The sequence below is a fragment of the Lissotriton vulgaris genome, chromosome 8 (assembly GCF_964263255.1).
Source record: "Lissotriton vulgaris chromosome 8, aLisVul1.2, whole genome shotgun sequence".
In the NCBI taxonomy this organism is placed as follows: Eukaryota; Metazoa; Chordata; class Amphibia; order Caudata; family Salamandridae; genus Lissotriton; species Lissotriton vulgaris.
Window position 1 is genome coordinate 644,435,514 of NC_141696.1, and position 20,480 is coordinate 644,455,993.

The 20,480-nt window shown below is 45.9% G+C and overlaps 1 protein-coding gene and 1 pseudogene across 1 annotated transcript in view; both read right to left on the reverse strand.

Annotated features, from left to right (window-relative positions):
• The window catches only part of LOC147697840 (large ribosomal subunit protein eL24), a gene marked incomplete at its 5' end in the record, with an annotated part of 78,877 nt that extends 66,441 nt beyond the window's left edge, over positions 1 to 12,436 (reverse strand). Inside the window, 2 exons of the mRNA XM_086936143.1 lie at positions 1,698 to 1,808; positions 12,299 to 12,436. Coding sequence (XP_086792269.1) covers positions 1,698 to 1,808; positions 12,299 to 12,436 — 249 coding nt within the window. The remainder of the gene's footprint in view (positions 1 to 1,697; positions 1,809 to 12,298) is intronic.
• A 3,303-nt stretch (positions 12,437 to 15,739) lies between these two features.
• LOC147697841 (metal transporter CNNM3-like) lies at positions 15,740 to 17,054 on the reverse strand (annotated as a pseudogene).
• Positions 17,055 to 20,480: the final 3,426 nt, after the last annotated feature.

Below are 20,480 nucleotides of genomic sequence, written 5' to 3' on the forward strand. Positions count from 1 at the left end.
ATGGTGCTGTGCAGTTCATAATGGCAAACTTCCAGAACCATATACTCTTAATGGTATTACTGCACTAATTGGCTTAGACACTGTAGGGGTACAGGGCTCATGCACCTGTACCCTCACCACTGGTATAGTGCACCCAGCAAGAGGGGTGACTGACCTATGCCAGGGCAGTGGGTTGTGGGCAGGGCACATGGGGGTGTGCCATGTCTACCCTTCAATTTATTTTGCACCAAAACACGCAGCCTGTAAAGGCTGTGTGTTTGTGTGTAAAGGTACAGGACCTCTTTCTTGGAACTGAGGAACATGAGAAGTCTTGATATTTTTTCTGGCATTAGAATTGCTGCTTAGGTGACTTTTTTGGCTTTGAAGCCATGAGTAGCCTGTCTTCCTGGTCTCGCAAAGTTTGAGGAGAAAGTGCAACATATCTTGCACTGCCTTACCTCATTGCTTGGGATGAATGCAGTAGAGGCAATCTAGGTGTGTCATCCACATGAAGTTTTTAACAAGTCTTTCAGGGACAAAAGGCATTTACTCTCAGACATTACTAATTAACAATTACAGCGTTGAAATATGAGAAAACTGAGCAGAGCTCAGACTCCCTTATCACACTGTGTGCATGAAAATCTGAAGGACTTCCCTTGCGAGTGTTCTAGAGGGTGCTAACAGCTGATTGGTTACTGCCAAGCCAGGTCCTCCCTGGACTGGAAACAAGCATTTATCAGCCAGGCTAGCTTGAATCCAGGGGCAGTGAGCAAGGGACCCCCGACTGGCTCACCTTCAGAGTGGTCAACTAAAGAGACTCCAAGCAGCCGCATGACAACTAGAACACACTTATGCTCCAAAATATCAAATGAATTGGCCAATGCTAGTTTGCTGTAGAGTGAAAAGCTTTAATTTACTAAACCTGTAAACGCTCTCTGGGACCCTCTGGTGGATCTCTCAATAATGACTAAATACATACAAGTTATTTTTAGAAACAAGAGGCGTACTTGGTCTGGTCAATTTTTTTAATGTTTTGGTACTGTTAAATGCTGTACTTGTTCCTTTGTCAGACCCCACCCCCCCAACTAGCACCTTTGTAAAAATGACACGATTTTTACAGAAGTGCCATCAAAATAGGTTTAAAAAAACAGCGTGCACCCACTTTACTGGCTCTGTGCAGCCACTGAGCTAGTAAAGGGAGAGGGAGCCACAGGCCAGCATAGGTGTTTTATTCTTTTCGCCCGCCTTTGAAATGCACCTGCCCACTTATGACCTATTGCCTGCAGGCTGCCTCACGTTTGTGTGTCCCCCTGGCTCTCCTTTCCCCCCCTCCCGCAGGCTTTAGTACTTAACTTTTACCTGCGGTTTGTCAGGAACACTAGACTGTTTATAACATGACAAAGCAGTCTGCTAATTTTCACTTTAACTCAAGTCACTGCTTTCCATGGTCAAGGGGGAGGCGCATATGAAGTTGTTGCAGACTGACTGAATTATTCAAAATGAAAAAGTTGTTCAGGGCTCAGGAGGTGGGAGCAATATCTTGCATTTTTTGCCAATGCGCATCAGACACATGGTCAGAGACATTTTACAAGCCACAAATATTTTTCCTGGCAGGGTGAGTCCTGATTGAAGCCAAGTCAATCTCCAGAATCACAGGAGCACATAACTGGAAATTGCATTTCTCTTTTTCTAACATAATAGGTTACAAGCTTACTTACAGATTGCCCCTTCTTGTGCTTCCGCCTGTAGAGGACAGTCCAGTTTATTTGTCGAGGATTCCTCTTTGAGAGGAATGCAGACTCGCATTTTGCATTCAAAAATTGGAAAACCTTTTGAAAAGATAAAAAAATATTAGTACTCAATTTGTATTGATATGGATGTATAATACATAAGCAAGGATGCTCAAACTTTCCTATATGGAGAAGTATTCTCAATCAAAACGTTCCTGAGTGTGAGAAGATGGCCTGGTATATGATGTCCACTATTCTAGTGGGCACCCTGCACCAGACCAAACAACCCTTATGGTGATGGTTGTACTTACACTAGTGACACTATGAATTTTAGATTTGTGCTTTAAGTTTATTCTCATTCTGGGCACATTATTGCAATAGTGATTTTGCATCTTAATCCTTTTTAACCTGTGTTTTAATTCTTATGTATCTTATCATTGGTAGTCTTTGCATACAAACTAAAAGCAGACTATTGCACCTTCTGAATGCTAATTTTGCACAAATTATATTAATAATTAGTATGCGTCACTTTATGCAAATTTTGCACATGCTTTATAAAGATAAAATACAATTTTATCATGTATTTGCATTCGAAGATTTAGGAATTGCCGTTATTCATATTCATGGGCTGAATATATTTTGTATATGTACTATTTATGCTTCGATGGTTTTTTTGTTGCGATATGGTCATATACTTATTTATTTGGGCAAAGGGGAAAACTAGGAGGGCACTCAGGTTTATGACACTTCCACGGGAGAGTGGTGGATGGGCAGTGCCAGATTTAAAGTTTTATTACTGGGCAGCAGCTCTGCAAAATATGGTTGGCTTAGTTGGGGGGGGGGGGGGGGGGGGGGGGGGGGGGGGGGCAGAGTCCGAATGATGGAATGAGCTGGGGACATTGGCAATATATGGCCCGATATTGGGGCCGGAAGCTGAGAACGTGTTTTTAAAATATACAGAACCTAGCTATTTCAAAAGGACACGGTTCAAGACGCTTATGGCGGCTCAAACAATCTGGAAAGCTTTCACTAAAAGATTTGGCTTGGGGAGGTACAATTTTTATACCAGACTGAAAGGAAATCCAAACCTTCCGGAGGAAGTTGATACTGGCCCTATACTCACAGAATGGGAAAGGAGTTAAAAGGGTAGGAGATATCACTAGATAAAAGACAATTCTACAAATAAGGAGTTTTCTACATAAGAAAAAAGGAGGACTATCAGGATTCAGTAAAAATCCAATTATGGAAGTGATTCAAGCAGGGGAGCATTGTACAATAAAGAGATTTTATGCTGAACTGTTAATCTCAAAGGAGGACTATATCGAAAAACTGGCAAATAAATGGAAAAATAGTTTGGATATTAGTGAGGAACATTTTTACATGTCTTGAGAAATGGGATATACACTGCTGTGCTCAGCGCCTCTTCGGGCACAACACTATAAAACTATATATCATCTTTACCACACACCGGCAAAGATAGCTCAGTGGGGAGGCACAGCAGGAACTAGCTGTTTTAGGTGTGGAAGCCTAGATGCAGATTTAATACATGTATTTGTAACATGTCCTCACCTGCAACTGCTCGAAAAAGACATTGAGGGTTTCATAAACAGAATATTAGGAACTGATACTCTTAACCCCCTCGATAATTCTTTTGGGTGTAGAGGAGGAGGGGCAACAGCAGTCTGGGGGGGAATTCTTATTTGTAGCTATGTCAGTTATGAGAGACTGTATCGCATCTGCATGGCTGGACCCTTTGCCGCCTTCATTCCATCATTGGTTGGCCAAACTACTAACAATATATAACTTGGAGACTGAGATTTACGCAAGGAAGGAGAAGGGAAGGAAAATTAGTAAACAGATCTGGGATCCTATTACCCGATGGAAAGAAGGGAGTATGGATTGAAAAGTTAGAATTATATATGTTTAATGTATACTGGATCACATAATTTACGACTCGCTGCCTTGCTTAATGTGCTAGATATCTTGTAACCCCATTTGGAGCTTTAATTACTTTATTTTTCCACTATTCTTTGTTGGCTAATCAGCATAACTAAGAGGCGTGGTAAGCGAAAAGAAATAGACTGAGCAGAATAGAAAGATACGAAGCATGCGGATTAATGCTAATTAACTTACATTCTTATGATACTGTGGCTGAGTTTGTAATTAAGGAAATTGTAACAAATGTTATATTTTATGTTTTTGTTTAATGCAATATATTGCCGTGCCCTGTACGCAAAAGTGGGGAAAAAATTATTCAATAAAAAGATTTTTTTTTTAAAAAGGAACTCACAAGGTGACCCAATACCCAATTGGATATGTACCTAAAGTACATGGAGTCCATTTTACAGAGAGCAGATAGTTGGTCTGGGATCCTGCTATTCAGGGCCCCAGGATAAGTCAAAAACCAGCTAAACGCTAGCCAAAAAGTTAGGGTAACCATATAGTCAGATATCCACCTTCCTACACTGAGCTACTGCTCAACTTAAGGATTAAGAAATAGCACATAAAGTAAACCCTAGTACCTCCCAGTAAAGCACACGCCAACATTGTTGCTATAGCCTTATCACAAAAGGGCTATCTGTGGGTTCCCCAGGGATCAGTTTTGCCCATTTACGCTCACTAATGAAATGTCTGCGGGGAGATTGTCTCCTTGAGGTTGGTGGCCACATGGTCATGCAACATGACCATTCATTCAGCATACGTTTTATTGCCTTGGTCAATTAGAGGATGGCCACAAATTAGAAAATCAAAACGTTAACCTAGGTTGCATCCTAATCGGGCGCTAAAAGTAAACATTAAAGATCTTTTAAGGGTCTGAAAAGTACAGCGTCCGTCCATTCCTTGTGTTTGCTATGATACCCTACATACAAGTAGCCTCACAAGTACCCTCAAAATATTGGGTGCCTTTTTCTAAAGGAACATGATGTTCACCCCCCCCCTGTAACTAAAAGGTTAACATATTTTACAGGTTACAACAGTAAAAAGCACTGGCAAAGCCAACAAGTCTTGCCTATACGAGATCTCTTGGCCTGAACAATGATTTTTTAGCCATGTTGTACAGCAGCTCTGTTACAGAGCAAAGAAAGCTAAAAAACGCATTGAGAAGGCCAATAGATCTAATGTAGGCAAGAGCAACACATCAGACAGTAGGAGTTGGGTGATAGAGAGCAAGCCTCACACAAGAGAAGCTGACTAGTAGAGGGAAGAACTACAACAGGCACTCCTATTTAACTTGTTGCACCCAAAACATGTAGTGGCAAAGCCAATAGGTTTCACCTACGCAAGATCTATTAACTCTTAATGTTTAGACATGTTATACAGCAGTGCAGGGTGCTGTGAAACATGACAAAAAAACAGTTATGAAGCAGCAGGCCCAAAATATTCCTCTCCTGCTTTACGAATGAGATTTTTAGCTGGGTGAGAACTTTCTAGGGCTTTACTAGTCATCTGGATCGAGAGGACTATCACAAATCTAGCCTGCGGTTTTGAGTTTTTATTAATGAAAGGGCTTCAACTCCTCTGCACAGGCAGCGCAGCCTACCCTCTTCAAAGAAAGGTGGGCTTGCCTTTACTGCTTCATTCAGAACAGCTGTTAAAGAATGAAGCTGGCGATATTGGCAGAGTCAGTGTTGCTTCTCATATTTATCTGTGGCCCGGCAGTCTGTATGGAGTTTTAAAAAACGGCATAATAAACACTTGGCACCCATGACTGGTGCTTCAGTTTGAAGCAAAAGGTAGGTGTGACTGGGTCAACTCAGCTCCACGGCCTTTCTTGGCCCTGACTGACTTCTATGATCAGGCTGCAGTAAGCCTATCCAGTAAGGGAAGAGCCAGAATAAAAAAACGACCCGTAAACCTTTAGGATTTATTCTCATGTTATCTAGCTGAACGTCACAATTGCTTGCAAATTATACTCCACCCACACATTTGAACACTAAAATTAACAGCTTTAAAAGTCTGGGTGGAGGGAGAGTTAAGAGAATAGAAGGTGTATTTAATGTACATCATTTGGTCCCACAAAAAGTGGGTAGTAAATCAGGCTGAGCATAACCAACATAAAACGAACTGGCTTTGCAATGGGTAATACATAGCCTGACAAATAGCTTTATCTCCGATGTTTTCAGCTACATCTCCGATGTTATCAGCTACATCAGTAACTATGACAAGCCAATTAGGTGCTGGTGCCCTCCCCGCGTATGCAAAGGTTCTCTATAAGCCCACCAGCAACCAGCTTGAGGAACAGCACTCGCACCCTAGGACAGCACTCCACACTTTCAACTATTTTTTGTACCATAGTGCTCCATGAAAAAGATGGTCACTTCATAGCGCTGCAAGTGACAGGGTTACTATTTCACTGTGACTTTTTTATTGACCTCTGGATGATGGCAAGCTATGCAGCTCATTACAGGGAGATCCCACCGAGCCTTGGTAGTGTCACCCGTGTCCAGCAAGAAATGGACACCTTGTAAAATCCATATTTAAATAATCAGTACCTCTTATACACTCGACTCTTAGATAAACTTTGCAACGGGTAAATGGAAGAATTGTAAGCCCGTAGTACAGCAGTGATAGATGAAGTGTAGGGTCTACGTTTTCAGCTGTGTTATAGGCTGTAGAAATGGAGGCACGGGCCAACGCGACACCCCATGCCGGCCACTGTAACATGGAAAAAGCGAAACTACAAGTCCCAGCATGCACATTGTTAGTGTTCTAAAAAAAAAAATTCACTATGAAAATTGTCGTAAGGACATAGGGCCGATGGCAGAGATATGGGCGATTGGTGCCCTCTGGTGCCCTCTTTTAAAATGTTGACATCCTACGCTGATTGCTTCACTGAGGATATAAATACTTTTTTGTAAAGAGATAGAAATCTGTCTAGATGAAAACTGGAACGCGCCCAGCCAAAAGCAGTAACTACAAGAGCAAACCATCAACAGGAAAAAACAAGCATTTACAATGCAATGGTTTTGCCTTTGTTAAAGTTAGAGCTATTGGCATTGCTCTTGACAATTTTTATTTATGTTTTTTTTTAACATAAATAAATGGCATTGTCATTTACAATGCCACTAGCTTTATCTCGCAAATGACACAAACACCCACAGAGAGCCCCCCCAAACACACAGAGCCCCCCCCACACACACAGCCCCCCACACACACAGCCACAGAGCCCCCCACACACAGCCACACAGAGCCCCCCACACACAGCCACACAGAGCCCCCCACACACAGCCACACAGAGCCCCCCACACAGCCACACAGAGCCCCCCACACAGAGCCCCCCACACAGCCACACAGAGCCCCCCACAGCCACACAGAGCCCCCCACACACAGCCACACAGAGCCCCCCACACACAGCCACACAAAGCCCCCCACACACAGCCACACAAAGCCCCCCACACACAGCCACACAAAGCCCCCCACACACAGCCACACAAAGCCCCCCACACACAGCCACACAAAGCCCCCCACACAGCCACACAAAGCCCCCCACACACACAGCCACACAAAGCCCCCCCCCCCCCCCAGGTATAAGGTACTTAAAATGAGTAATTTTGTCAAAATGACACGTCATGTGTAAGATGCCCTGGTGTGTAGTGTTCACTAGCATGGTGCCAGGCCATGCCATCTGTGTCATACCTCTGAGCATAGAATCTTGAGATCCCTGAATAGAAGCCCCCGGAGCTCTTAACAAATGAGATCACAAGAAAGATGAAGAGTTTCTCAAGGACCACAGGACCAAAGAAACACTAGACAATGTTCTAGGAGGCAAACCTGGGGCAACACAACCAGCTGCAATACTACTGTTCACTGAGAAGAAACTTCTGAAAAACTCACTATGGCGAGAAGCAAAACACAGGCAACACCAGCCAAATACAAAATGAGCGACTACGGACTGACTGACACCCACCAAACAACCCAGATAGGTCACAATCTACCAGCAGTGTGGTCTGGGAGAAATCCATGCAGAGATCACTTTCTCCACCCCTACCTGCAGTAGCTCTCTGGACACTGACAGCACCACATCCCACCAGAAAAGGATGCGTCTACTAGTGAAAGTGAAGGAGAAAAGTAGTTCATCATTCTAGTGCACAGGCCAGAAACAGGGGCGAGAGCAACAATAAGCACCCATGCATGAGACCAAAACATACCGTGTATGAAACAACCGCTGGGGAGCCAGTGGCATTGAATCAGCATTTACATTTCATGGAGTTACTTGGCTAATAATGTACCTTGAATTACTTAACCATAATAGGCAAATCCCCTCTCGCCCCCATCAGCTCCTCCGCTTATGAGAGAATACCTAGCCTCCTTTCACCTTAAGAGGCACCAGAACAACCTGCAGGGAAGAAGAGTCACGCCCCCCCCCACCCCCCTCAGATTTTTCTCCAATGATGATCAAGCATCCTACTCCTCTGATCTTACCATTCCCACTGAGGAAAAACCCCTCCTAGATTTCAACCTGTGAGGAAGAGGGGAAACCCTTACCGCCTCAATTCTGCAACTTTGAGGTTCCTCATACCCAGTGACTGACATACAGTGGACTGCGGTCCACACATACACGATCCATGCCTAGGCGACCCCTCTCGGAGTCCATCATCCCGCTCCGAGTCCCTTCAGTCTCCTTGTCACTCGTCCAACACTCACCCCAGCTCTGCGCCTCCTATTCACCCTCCTCTCCGCCTGCAGCACCCAGCCTATTACTCCCGGCTCGCAGCAATTCTCTTGCCCATCCCCGAATTACCATAATCCTTCACCCTATACATTTTCCCAAATCCCCACTTTAGCCACTTAACTTGGACATTCACTCCCTGCCTGCTCTTCAGCACACTAACTCACCCCTGTACCGTTCAGCACTCAACCCCTTTCCGCTGCCCCCATCCTTTCAAACTTTCCCCTCCCAGCCCCCAAACGCGGCCTCTCATCACCTCCACAGATGCCATCCCATACACTCACTCCGCGGCCCCCGGTGTCGGACACTCACTCCGTGCTTGGCCTCCTCCTCCGCTTTCTTCCTCTGCAGGCCCCATTCGATCCTCGGCCGGGGGGCACGATCGGGCCCTGAGGGGCCTGGAGCGGCCTGGGAGAGGTCCAGGCGGAGCCGCTGTGTCCCGGCCGCCTCCATGGAGCGGTGTCCAGGCTCAGCCTCTGCCGGCCCAATGAAGAGAGTTAAAATGACAAAACGGATTTTAGAGAGGAGGCACGCCGTTCCAGGCATGGGGTCTTCTTACCCACAGGTGAGCTGGAAGTCAGTCGGAGTCTAAAACCCGGGAGGGTCCATGCGGCCTCGAGAACAAACACCAACGTTTCTCTTCTGAAGGTCCCTAATCCGACCAGACTGACTTTTCAAACATTAGTCCCAGTTCCAACATGGATCCAGTAAAACGTCCACAACTAGTGATGTAGAACGCCCAACCACCTGCAAACCCACCACACGCACCGCACCCAGGGATACCGAGTGTGTCACAGCCTTTCTGGGCAACCTTAAAAGAGGTTTCGTCAACAAGGTTAGCGTGGCCTGGATTGAGAGTTTTTTGACAGTTCTCACAACAGTAATGCCAGCGGCTATCCAGAGTATAGGTCAAACTAGGATGAGGCCTTGACACGGAGGGAAATAAGTTCTGTTCAGAACTGCTAACAAGCGGGAGGTGGCAGGAAAGGGGGAGGAGAGCACTGACGACGGCCGGAGCAGGAAGGTGGGCATCAGGAAACAAGCGGGAGGGGGCAGGAAAGGGGGAGGAGAGACGCTGACTACGGCCGAAGCAGGAAGGCGGGCATCAGGAAACAAGCGGGAGGGGGCGGGAAAGGGGGAGGAGAGACGCTGACGACGGCCGGAGCAGGAAGGCGGGTGCCGGCAATGCCGGAACAGATTGGGGGGCGTTCCCGGCTTTTGGCTGGCGTGATGTAGCCAAAAGCCAAAAATTTTCGGGAACGCCCCCGAATCTGGTCCGGCATTGACGGACAGGCCCGTCTTCCAATGGCTAGCCTCCATTTATGGAGCTAGCCAATGAAAGACGGAGGCCGTTCCCGTCTCCCGTATAGATCTCAAGAGGTTTGCCTGCGCGAAAAAGATGCGCAGAGCGCATCTTTTCGCCAGGCAATACCTAAAAAAGCAGCAACAGCCACTCCCACCCTCCCCCGGCCGAAATAAAGTGGCGTACACTCCCGACTGCGCCCCGGCCCGCCCAGACCATGGCAAAGCTCCACTGTGCGCTGCTCTGACCCGGAAACACTGACCAGGGGAAGCTGGTACCGACCCAAACCACAGAGGCACCTTACTATCTGAAAATCAGCAACGGCCACTCCCTCCCTCGGCCGAAATAAAGTGGGGTAAACTCTAGACTTCGCCCCGGTCCGCCAGGACCATGGCAAAGCTCCACTGTGTACTGCTGACCAGGGGCAGCTGGTACCGACCCAAGCCAAAAGCCCCTGCAGCTTACTATCTGAGCGCATAAAGCCGGTCATGAAGTTGTTCCGCCTGCGCAAAACTCAACAAGTTTTAAAAAATTGAAAGAGTTTAACTGCATAGAGCACGATGCAAAAATAAACATGCACCACTATTGTCAAAGCCCTTAATGGGCGGGGGGGGGGGGAGAAAGTCCTCACACAAAACAAAGGATTAAGTATCACGCTGCCAGTACACGATCCAATCCTGGTTGGCGTGGCCTAAAAAGGACTGGGTGGCAACCAGGAGGGACTAAAAACCCTCCAGTGCAATCAAAGAAGTTTTTTTACCAGAAGTAATGACGAGAAACTACGCACGGCAATTGAACTTGCATGCAGAGCGGACACAGGACTTCTGGAATCATATCGATTCAAAGAAGCCCTCCCACGGTGAGAGTAGCGCATGTGCGCTGATAACGCCAAGCAAGACCTAAAAATCACTGTCTCCAAACCTGGATTACATCCTCAAACCACTTGAGGTTCTAATTGCACAAAGGTGACCACTTAGCCTCCAACGCTTACAATGAAGTCTCAACACCTACCTGCCCATTAGAAGACAAATGGAACAAGCCTTGGCCAACACAAAGTCCCCCCAACCTACTCCATGATGCACATCAGTGTACATTTAGCTTACCTACTGCTGAAAGACTGGAGCACTTTAGTGCAGATTCCACTGCTTCACAGGTCCTACAGAACACATGCTCTTTTACACAAACTAGAACTCCACTAGATCAATATTGGCACTGCACAAAATAAGGTGACCCAACGTGCATTTTTGAAGCAAGTTTGTGATTTCTTTGTAACCAGAACTACCCTTACACTTTACATTTTGGAGATATTTGAAGCTAACCCTGAATCCAGCGTAATTAACGTTATAAGTTTTACAAGACCTACTGGCCACAAAGCTTGCAGTATTGTTATCTCCCCAAAGACTGACCGAGCCACACTTGGCGAGTTTGGTTTTACTAGGTGCATATCAAAGACCACTCTTAATTATTAACACAGGATAAGCTTCATATACAGCTTAAATGCCCCCCTCCCCCCACACAAAAAAAGCACCACTGCACACATCTTTTGAATGAAAATACTCTAGCCCAGTGATTTTTAACCGGAGGTCCATAAAGCCCACGTAAGGGGGTAAGCAACTGCTTAGAACATTAAATCACCCGAGTATATAAATACCTAAATGTAAAATTTGACCAATGTACTGTAAACGTGAAAGGATTCAAAACTGGAGACTAATGTTTAAATCTTCTGATTGATAAGCGGAAGCCGTGCAAGTGCTTCCAACAGAACATAGCATGGATGAGTGGCCTCAATTGAATTTAGAAATGCTCCAGCCATTTCAATAAAAGTGTGATTTGTTTATGTGTCCAAAATAAATAAATAATTGTGTAACTGTTCAATCAATGCTAGACTCTGCATTTTACAGTTCAAATCATCAAAAATGCTTAAGTCGGGGTCCCTCGCTTCCAGCAGTTATTCAGTGCGGATCCTCAGGTTCCAGTACTTATTAACAAGGGAGGGTCCACAAAAGTAAAAAAAAAAAAAAAAAAAAAAAAAGTTGGCAACCTATGTTCTAGGCCTCAAACGTATGACACCGTATTTTAACGTACCTAGTACCACACCATTTATTTCACATCTCGTTATTGACTGTTGCAATATACATATAACACTAAGAAATAGAATCACACCACAGTGAGCACAAGTTTAATCTCAACCAAGGAGACGGTAATGTTACGATGAGACACCTTAAACCCTCACAACTCAAAGCGAATGAAAGTCAGCTTACTTAATACGGAAGCCTTGTACTTCGTTTGGGACCAAGTATTTTCAATAGGGTCTGTAATATAGCAGGCAACGGAAAAATGTTGAAGCTTCAACTGCGACGATAAACACACAAAATCCCCCTACGACGGGGATCCAGAAATCAGCCTCCCAACAACTACTTGCATAAAATTGTGGGGGGGAATGGGTAGAATCAGGACGGACAGACCTCGCTCACCTTTGAAAAGCGTAAAAGAACCCACGTTCCAGGAACCGCAAGCCTACCTACATCTTCTATAGCCGATAAACGCATGATAAAACATAGTTTGGTATAATGGATACACAAATAACAGTCTACTTTTCTAGACCAGACTACTGACCTTTCCATCAATCCTGGCATAGCGCCGACCGTGTCCAGGATAAATTTTATAACCACTGAAACTGCACAGTTCCACCCTACATAAAAATAAATAAAAAATGGAGTGAAAAAAAGCGATTAAGCATAGTTCCGCCGTCCAACACAATATTCAACGAAACAACAACGAGACAAACGACTTACTTCATGACTGCAACAAAATGGAGAAAAGAAAGATGGCGGTAGAACACGGCATTTTATAAAGACCGGAAATGCGCCAAACGCGCGACTGAGCAAAAACTAGAACGTGCACAATTTTTTCGTACAGTCCCCGCGGGGCACTCCCCGTAGAAGAGCTCCGGAAACGCTCAAAATAAATATCCGTCAAACGTCTTTATCATATCGAAGCCTTTACAGTAGGCAGCGGTTCGTAAGGAATGCTTTTTAAAATATTGTAGGGCGATTATAAAATAAATAGAATCGTCGGTAATCCGATTTCTGCCCCGTATTTGCCTGAAAAATGAAACGAGGTGCCCAGCAAATACAGTTGTCAGGCATCTATCCTACCTTACTCGACAGGCTAAAAGCAGCTCTAAGCGCCTGGTAACACGGGTAATGCCAAACAAGCATTGACAAAGCCAATAGGTCTCACCTAGAAGAGGAAACCGATTGGGTTTGTCAGTGTTTGTTTATGTTGCACAGCAGCACAGCATCAGTGCAGTAAAACTGAAAGTTAAAACAAGCATTGGCAAAGCCAATAGGGCTCGCCTATGCAAGAGCTATTGACTTAGCCAACATATCTTAGCCATGTTGTACACCAGCTTGGCTGCTGTTCAGAATGGCTACAGGATAGTGCAGTAAAAGAGAATGGCATGGAGTGTCATAAAACCAGTGCAGTGTTATGGCATGCCGTAGAGTTGAGTAGCTTGCAGTGTCTTGCGAGAAATGATGGAACACTTTTGCCTCCTGATGGACTCTGTAGTGTAGTGTAGTTCCTATATTCCCAATAGGCTCTGTGCATTGGAATAATATATCCTTTAGATGTGACATAGGTCAGTATGTCTCTATCGAATATACTAAACTTAATTGTGAGTGCCAGCTAGCTCAGAGGTCACTAGAAACTTTCTCGAATACACAAGAAGGGATTCGTTTCTGACAACTGCATAAACATGAACATTTTGTTTCCCTAGGAATGGAACAAATATCTTCAGAGTCGTGGAAACAATAGATAACTATTTTACTCAGTCAATCGTGCATGCTTCGTTTCTACAGAGTTGTAGAGAAAATAGAGAGACAGGCTTTTCAACAAAAGGGGTTTATTGAACAGTCTTCTTTCTCATGCAAGAGAGGTGAACTGCTACAATCGTTAGACAGAAAACAAAGTATAATGCGTACAGCAAGAATAGTATTATAAAATAATACTGTAATAGCATTGTCTAGTGCTATGACATATAAAAATACATACATAAATAACACAGGCTAAAATACTCAACTGGTGCTTCTAAAATACGCCTACCTCAATGTACCTAACCTAAGTCTAGTACGAGGGTAGAAGTAAGTATGGTCTTTATCATAGGTTTAGTTTTTGCCAAGAACTGCCAAAGGTTTCTCTAGGTTTTAATCAGCTCCATACCTTAGAATGAAGGAGGTTGGCCTCTCTGTCTCGGACTCGATTTCCCAACAACCCGCAAGGGGAGTCAGAAACACTTGAGCTGGATTCTCGGCAGAGGAGGACAGCTTCTTGTCAGTGCATCAGCTGGAGAGTCAGCTTCCTTCGGCACTTGCTGTAGCGAGCTGCGTCGGGCAAGTAGGTAGTCGAACTGCACCGAACCACACCGTGCTTTGCTATAGCAAGTGAAGGTATATTTATACCTTGAAGGTGTTTAGGACGTAAAGTCGGGCATATGAACGTCATGGATGAACCTCTAAGGAATTGTTGTTCATGCATAATAATGAGTTTCTTGGAGAAATCAATATCCAGGCTAGGGGAAGTCCATTTCTGCTTAGGAGTCTGGTTTTCCAAGAAATTGTTGTGACGTTGATGAACGGAGGGAAGTAGCCATGCCTGTATTTGGGTAGCATGGGCTATGCCTAAATAAGGGCTTGATTTCTATGCCTATATAAGGGTAATGTGAATTGTACCTATATAAGGGCATGAATCAGGAACATTCATTCAAAATCTAAAACGACATACAACACCCACTCCACTTTCTTATGTATGACATTACTAAGTTCTAAACACGTTAAACATATATAAACATGATGTGTTAAAACCCACCCAAAACACATAAAAATGCAATGGTACTGGTAGTACACAAAAGAGCATTGGTGTTGTACGCATTTAAAGGAATAGTTCATTCTAAGCATATAGATGACTTTTGTAAATGCAAATGCTATCTGAATGAATCAAGAAAATGTACATTTTATGAAAGGGCTCGTAATACTGAAGACAAAAGGACCGAAACCATTTCATGTCAAATTACATAAAACTGTTTGTGTATGTAGACAAGGTCAAATATTGTCTCTGGAAGTTTTTTCAAATAATTCTTGTTCTCTATGAATAGTTCTACTTCAAGCAGATTACTTGTGGCAAAAAACAAGCATTTGCAATGTAATAGGCCTCGAATTACCGAAAGTTTGAGATATTTGTGTTACAAATAATAACATAGTGTAGAGTGGTGCAGAGTGGAGTGATGCAGATAGATTACAATGGTAGGAAGTAATGTGGCATGAAGTGCAGGTCATAGATTGTTTCAGAGTAGAGTGAAGTAGCATAGAGTGAAGTGGTGCAGGGTAGAGTGGAGTGGCATAGAGTGCAGTGGTGCAGAGTAGATTAGAGTAGCGTAGAGGGGATTGGCATAGAGTGCACCGGTGGAGAATTGAGTGGTACAGATTAGAGTGCAGTGTTGCAGAGTGGAGTGGCATAGAGTGGAGTGGTACACAGTAAAGTGGAGAAGCCTAGAATGGAATGGTGTAGCGTGCATTTGCTTGGAGTGAAGTACAGTGGAATGGAGGGCATTGGCATAAAGTAGAGTGGTGCAGAGTGGAGTGCAGGGGCTTGGAGTGGTGTAGAGTGAAAAGCAGAAATCGAACCCTGGTGAAAGGATAGGGTAACTGGAGGTACAAACTCTAGCTGGACAGTCTAAAACAAATAAAGTCAGCAACCAAGCACAAACAACAAAGCCATTGGTAACAATGGGCCAAATGCATTCCCAGTGAAGCTTTCTGAATGTCCCCAAGAAGTCTTTAGCAAACCAGACAGCTGGGCTATTTGGTAGGTTACAAACTAAAAATGGGGTGGATAGTAGTGTTGTGTAGGCACATAAGCTTTAGCTTGTAAAACACTTTGAAACTAATTGGCTGGCCATTGCAAAGGTACAGTAAGAACTAAATAGCATCCAGTGCTCTCAAACACCAAACTGTGCTATAAGCAAATCCTGGTGATCAATGTGCGGATCTACAAGACCTAGACTTTGGCCTCACCTCTCCTGAACTTCTCCAGCACGGTATTGAGCTTGGTGACTTTAAATACAAAGTGCTGTGGGTGGTTGTAGAACTTGGTGATGGTGCTGAGGGGCGTTCAGTCATCGGGTCCACCGTTCCAAGGTCCTTGACATAGAGGATGTCCACAATTTTAGAGCTCTTTTACTCATAGACAGGGATGCAAGTATAGCCGCTCTGCAAGATCTGTGACATGGTGCTGAAGTCACTCATGGCACTCAGCATGAAGCAGTCCTGAACCGGCATCAGGGTGCCCTTCACAGTCATATTCCTCAGAGCATCTTTGCTGAACTCCTCCTTCACAAACTCGTAAGACTCACCAATGCGCATCATGTCCCCCACTTTATCTGACAGCAGGCATGGACTGATATCGTGACGGAAGGCCAGATTCAGCAGTTTGCCAAGTTGGAAAAGAAAGAGGGTAAGTAACGACCATACACAAATGTCAGCCAGAGGGTGCAGACGCTCAGCTCCAGGGTGAAGCGAGAGGTGCTGGAGCCAGCTCACCTGGCAACAAGAGACAGCCGACTGCCAAAAAGATGGCAGGCGCTGGTACACCCAGTGCCAGGTACAGCAGGACATCAGCTGCTGCATTGGCCACCACTGCCAGGATCGATGTGGCAACAAGGGCCACAGTGCCACATAGTTGCCATCGCTCCAGTCACTTTGCATTGCATCGCTCTTTCTGGGATCCACATTAGTGCAGTACATGCAGCTCTACTAGTTCTAAGCTTAAGGAGCTAAGCTGCAAGCCATGTGCAAGACCACTGCCGGAGCTGCCAGGATACCTAGGAGCCAAGGTGGAGTACTTGGAGCCAACTTGCCATCAACTACCACCACAGCACCAGGGAAGGTATCCCAGGGCTGGTCCAAAGCTGTCCTTTTGCAAATGTGATATAGACATGCAGGAGCCCCCTCTGGGACAGCCACAGTCATCAGTCCCCAATACCCTCCCCATTCCTGGGGTTCCAGCTGCAATGGCCCCTCATCTTGGGGCCCCAGTCCCCGGCAAGCTGCTGCTAGACCACCTCCTGAGAAACCCATCCAGGCCCAGGACGCATTAAGTAGTCCCTCTCCATTAAGGCAAAGGCTGAAGGAGCACCCAGGGGCACACAAATGACACCCCCAATAAAGGATGCACTTTGGAGATCTTCGAGTTGCAACCCCAGCAGCGCAGGGGGCGGGGCGTTCGTCATTGGGCCCGTTGGGAGCACAGTAAGCACCAGCAGCCTACAACTCCAGTCTCCTGATTCCATCATAGTCTGGCTGCCCAACACCATATTAGGTGGAGCAGAGTTGCAAACACACCCCTCCCACCCATACAACTCTCATTGGTCCAAGAGGGAAAGAGAGCCACCAATAAAGAGAGGGGGGTCGAATTAATAAATTGTAAAGACGCTGAAAGGAAAACAGATTAGATATAATAGGATTGGTACATTTTATTTTTGCAGTTTATTATCCGGCATGTATCTCTCTAAAAATTAAGGCAGAGTGCTTGGTTTTATGTGAGATAGTGCTCTAGCATGCGCTGAGCCTGTCTGCAGCTGTCGGGACCAATTCCCTAAGCTGTTCCGGGATATTGCCATACCATATACTCTTAAATGCATTATAATCCATCGCGGTTATGTGCTAACTTTAGTTTGGCTTTATCAAAACATGTTGTATAAGGTGTCTTACGATTTGGAATACTATCCCCTCGACAGTCCTGTCGACGGGGATAGCTTTCCACCCTTCTAGAGGGAGAAGACATGTTACTTTACTAAAACGCGGTTAATCCTAACCAGAGCCTGGGCATCACAAAATGGATGCTGCTGCCACCGACACAAGTCTGACCTCCTGCTGCTGACCGAAACTTGGCAGAGGAGGTCTGGACAAAGGGTTTCCTGTCGCAGGGAGGTGCTACACCTCCCCAGACAGGAGATAGTGTATTGGGGCAGGAAGGGCTGAAAGAAACTAGACAGTGCCTGGGGCGCACCAGGCTTCCCCTTGCATAATCCGGTCAAACCGGTTCTGGGGCACACCAGCCCCAGTCCCAGCGTAACCCTGGACAAAGGGAAAGGGGTGTAACCACCCCCTTCCTGGGTCCCACCCATAGGAGGGACCTAGCAGGTAATCCAGCCCCCTAGATTGGTATAAGAATGGGAGCAGTGCCAACGCACTCAGATTATCATGACTGAAACTTATGAAACGAAACTCTGGACCCTTCGACATCCTACTCGACGTAGAAGACTGAAGAATCTCCCTTGTGGTCAAGGAGTGACCACCCTGTGCAAACAGGCACCATCCAGCACCTCAACGTTTGCTTTGTTGCAGTTTCTGCCGGAACTCGAGCGACAGAGATCGACAAGACCCAGCGTGCCTGCCTTCTAACAGCCCGATCCACAGTCCCTGCAGAGCTGAGACCCGTAGAGGCGACCTGAAGCGTGGGGCCGGCCATCTTGGAAAGACCACAAGGCGCTGACCGTGCAGCTTCCGAGGCTCCCTCGAAGCTGTGCATTGAGGTTTGAGAAGCCCCAGCCCTAAGCTACTCTTGCACCAAAGCTCACCCCTCTACACTCACCGAGTGCTGCGTGGGGCCCTTCTGCATCTTTTGGCTCAATGCGTTGGTCCGGTCGCTTGCCCGTTGGCTAGCGGCCCCAGTACCAACGAACCTTGAAATCTAACTTGTGAGTCTGGTTGCTCCAGACTTGCCCTCGCTCCCATGAAAAGGAGCACCCGCTCTGACCCTCCTGGTCCGAGTATTAAGCGATCTTCGAATCCTGCGTGGGTTGCGCTTGCCAAGGGTTGTTTGCTCCAATCCGGAAGCGGACACCGCCGACAGCGAGAGCCTTTGTGGGAAAGCTCGTGATCCACTCCTGGACATCCTTGGTGCCCCAGAGTCCACGTGGCAGCGGAGACAAGCTTCACGACATCGACCTGATTGCGCCCGACATTGCCTGGTTCCTTCCTGGTTCCACCCTAGTCACTGCTGAGTGACCCACTCTCTGTCCCCTCTGCTTTCAGGTCATCTACACCTTCGATCCACTCTTGGATCACACCAGACACTTCTCTTCTCGATGCCTGCAGCATCTTCATCTTCAGGCACCATCGACCTGCATGACAAAACCCGACACTACTTTGCACCCGTGCACCCGCTTCCTGTGGGTGAGGTAACTCAGCAACGCCGGTGCTCCTGCACTGGTACACACCTCTAGTGTATATGTCTAAAGTTTCGTCCTTCTAGGTCAGTCGGAAGGTTCCTTTAACAGTAACTTTGTAACTTTTACGCACCATTGACTTTGCATTGGTGCATGTGTGTGCTTTAAGCGCGGCACCCGAATCCCGCGGGCTTTTCCCGACTTCAGCATTGCTAGTCCCCACTGCTCCCAGCGATTCCCCAGACCCTAGGCCTGACCACTGTTCGATTAGTGATACTTATACCACTATTTTAGTATATGGTTTGCGTGGCCCCTGGGCCTCATCCATAATTGTGCAACTTTTGTATGTTTGACTGTGCTTTTGTTTAAACGCGTGTGCTTCTAGACTCATAAAGAGTATAGAGGATTATTCTAGTAATAAATACATATATTTTTATAATATATAACTTGTGTGGTGTCCTTTCATTTGATATTACAATATTGTGATTGGTAAAACAGCTTGCTTAACACGACCTCTTGATTTAAGCCTTTAAGGCTGCTTAGTCCATGCTACCCTTAGGATAGCTTGTCTATAAGGTTGACTTACAACCAGACACCATAAGGGATTGTTTGGACTGATACAAGGTGCCCCCAGAATTGGAGACATCATATATCAGGCCAACTTCTCACATTGGTGCGCAGCGGTGGGATTTGAGCTTGCTGTTGTTTTACCATTGCAATCTTTTTATCAAATTAAAAGATCACATCAAGTACCTTAGGTACATATAAACAAAGCGGAAATAGAAATTTTATGTGGCCAATGTGTCCCCTGCATGTACCCTATGTATGTCCATGTCACCATGCACTTGCCCTCTCATGCCTGTAATAATAATGCCTCTGCATTTCCGTCCAATGTTAGAATGTCAATAACCAAGCCCTCCATGAAAGAAATGTTAGTTCTGCACTGAGGCCTATGTTGCCAATGTATTTGCATGGTGCACGTTTAAAAGTCGAGATGGACCCGTTTTGTGGCTCAGCCGAGCCAGGACCCGAATTCAGGCTCCATGCCTCCTGACACTCTGAAAGCTGCAGTTTAGCTATGTATCCCTGACCTCCCACATACTTCCTGCTCAGCCGAGAGGTGCCCAGCCTGGCCTGCCAAGACAGTATTTTGCTTACAGTTATCTGCTCCGCTCCACAGAAACACATTTCTACTTAATGAAGAAGGTAAACATAACCCGCCTGCAGAAGATAGGGCCTAGCCTTTCTGTCTCCATTCAAGTGATTTACAGAACTCGCATCCATAGAAGGCCCATGGCCCCACGCAATGCACGAAGAAATATATGCACACACTAGCATTTAGTGATGAGCAACTTTTGCTCGAGCGACCTTTAATTCAGATAATACATCCTCCAAACTCAAGATATCAGATAATACCAGAAGTGCAGGTCGTCCTGACATTCAAGGCTTCTCTACTAGCACGAAAGTCAGCTCCCCCAGCTTCCCCCAGTTACACGTCAATTCCACGTCATGACCAAGTTGCGCACACAAGTAGGGTAAAGGTTCCTGCTGACCATGCAGACCCCCCTC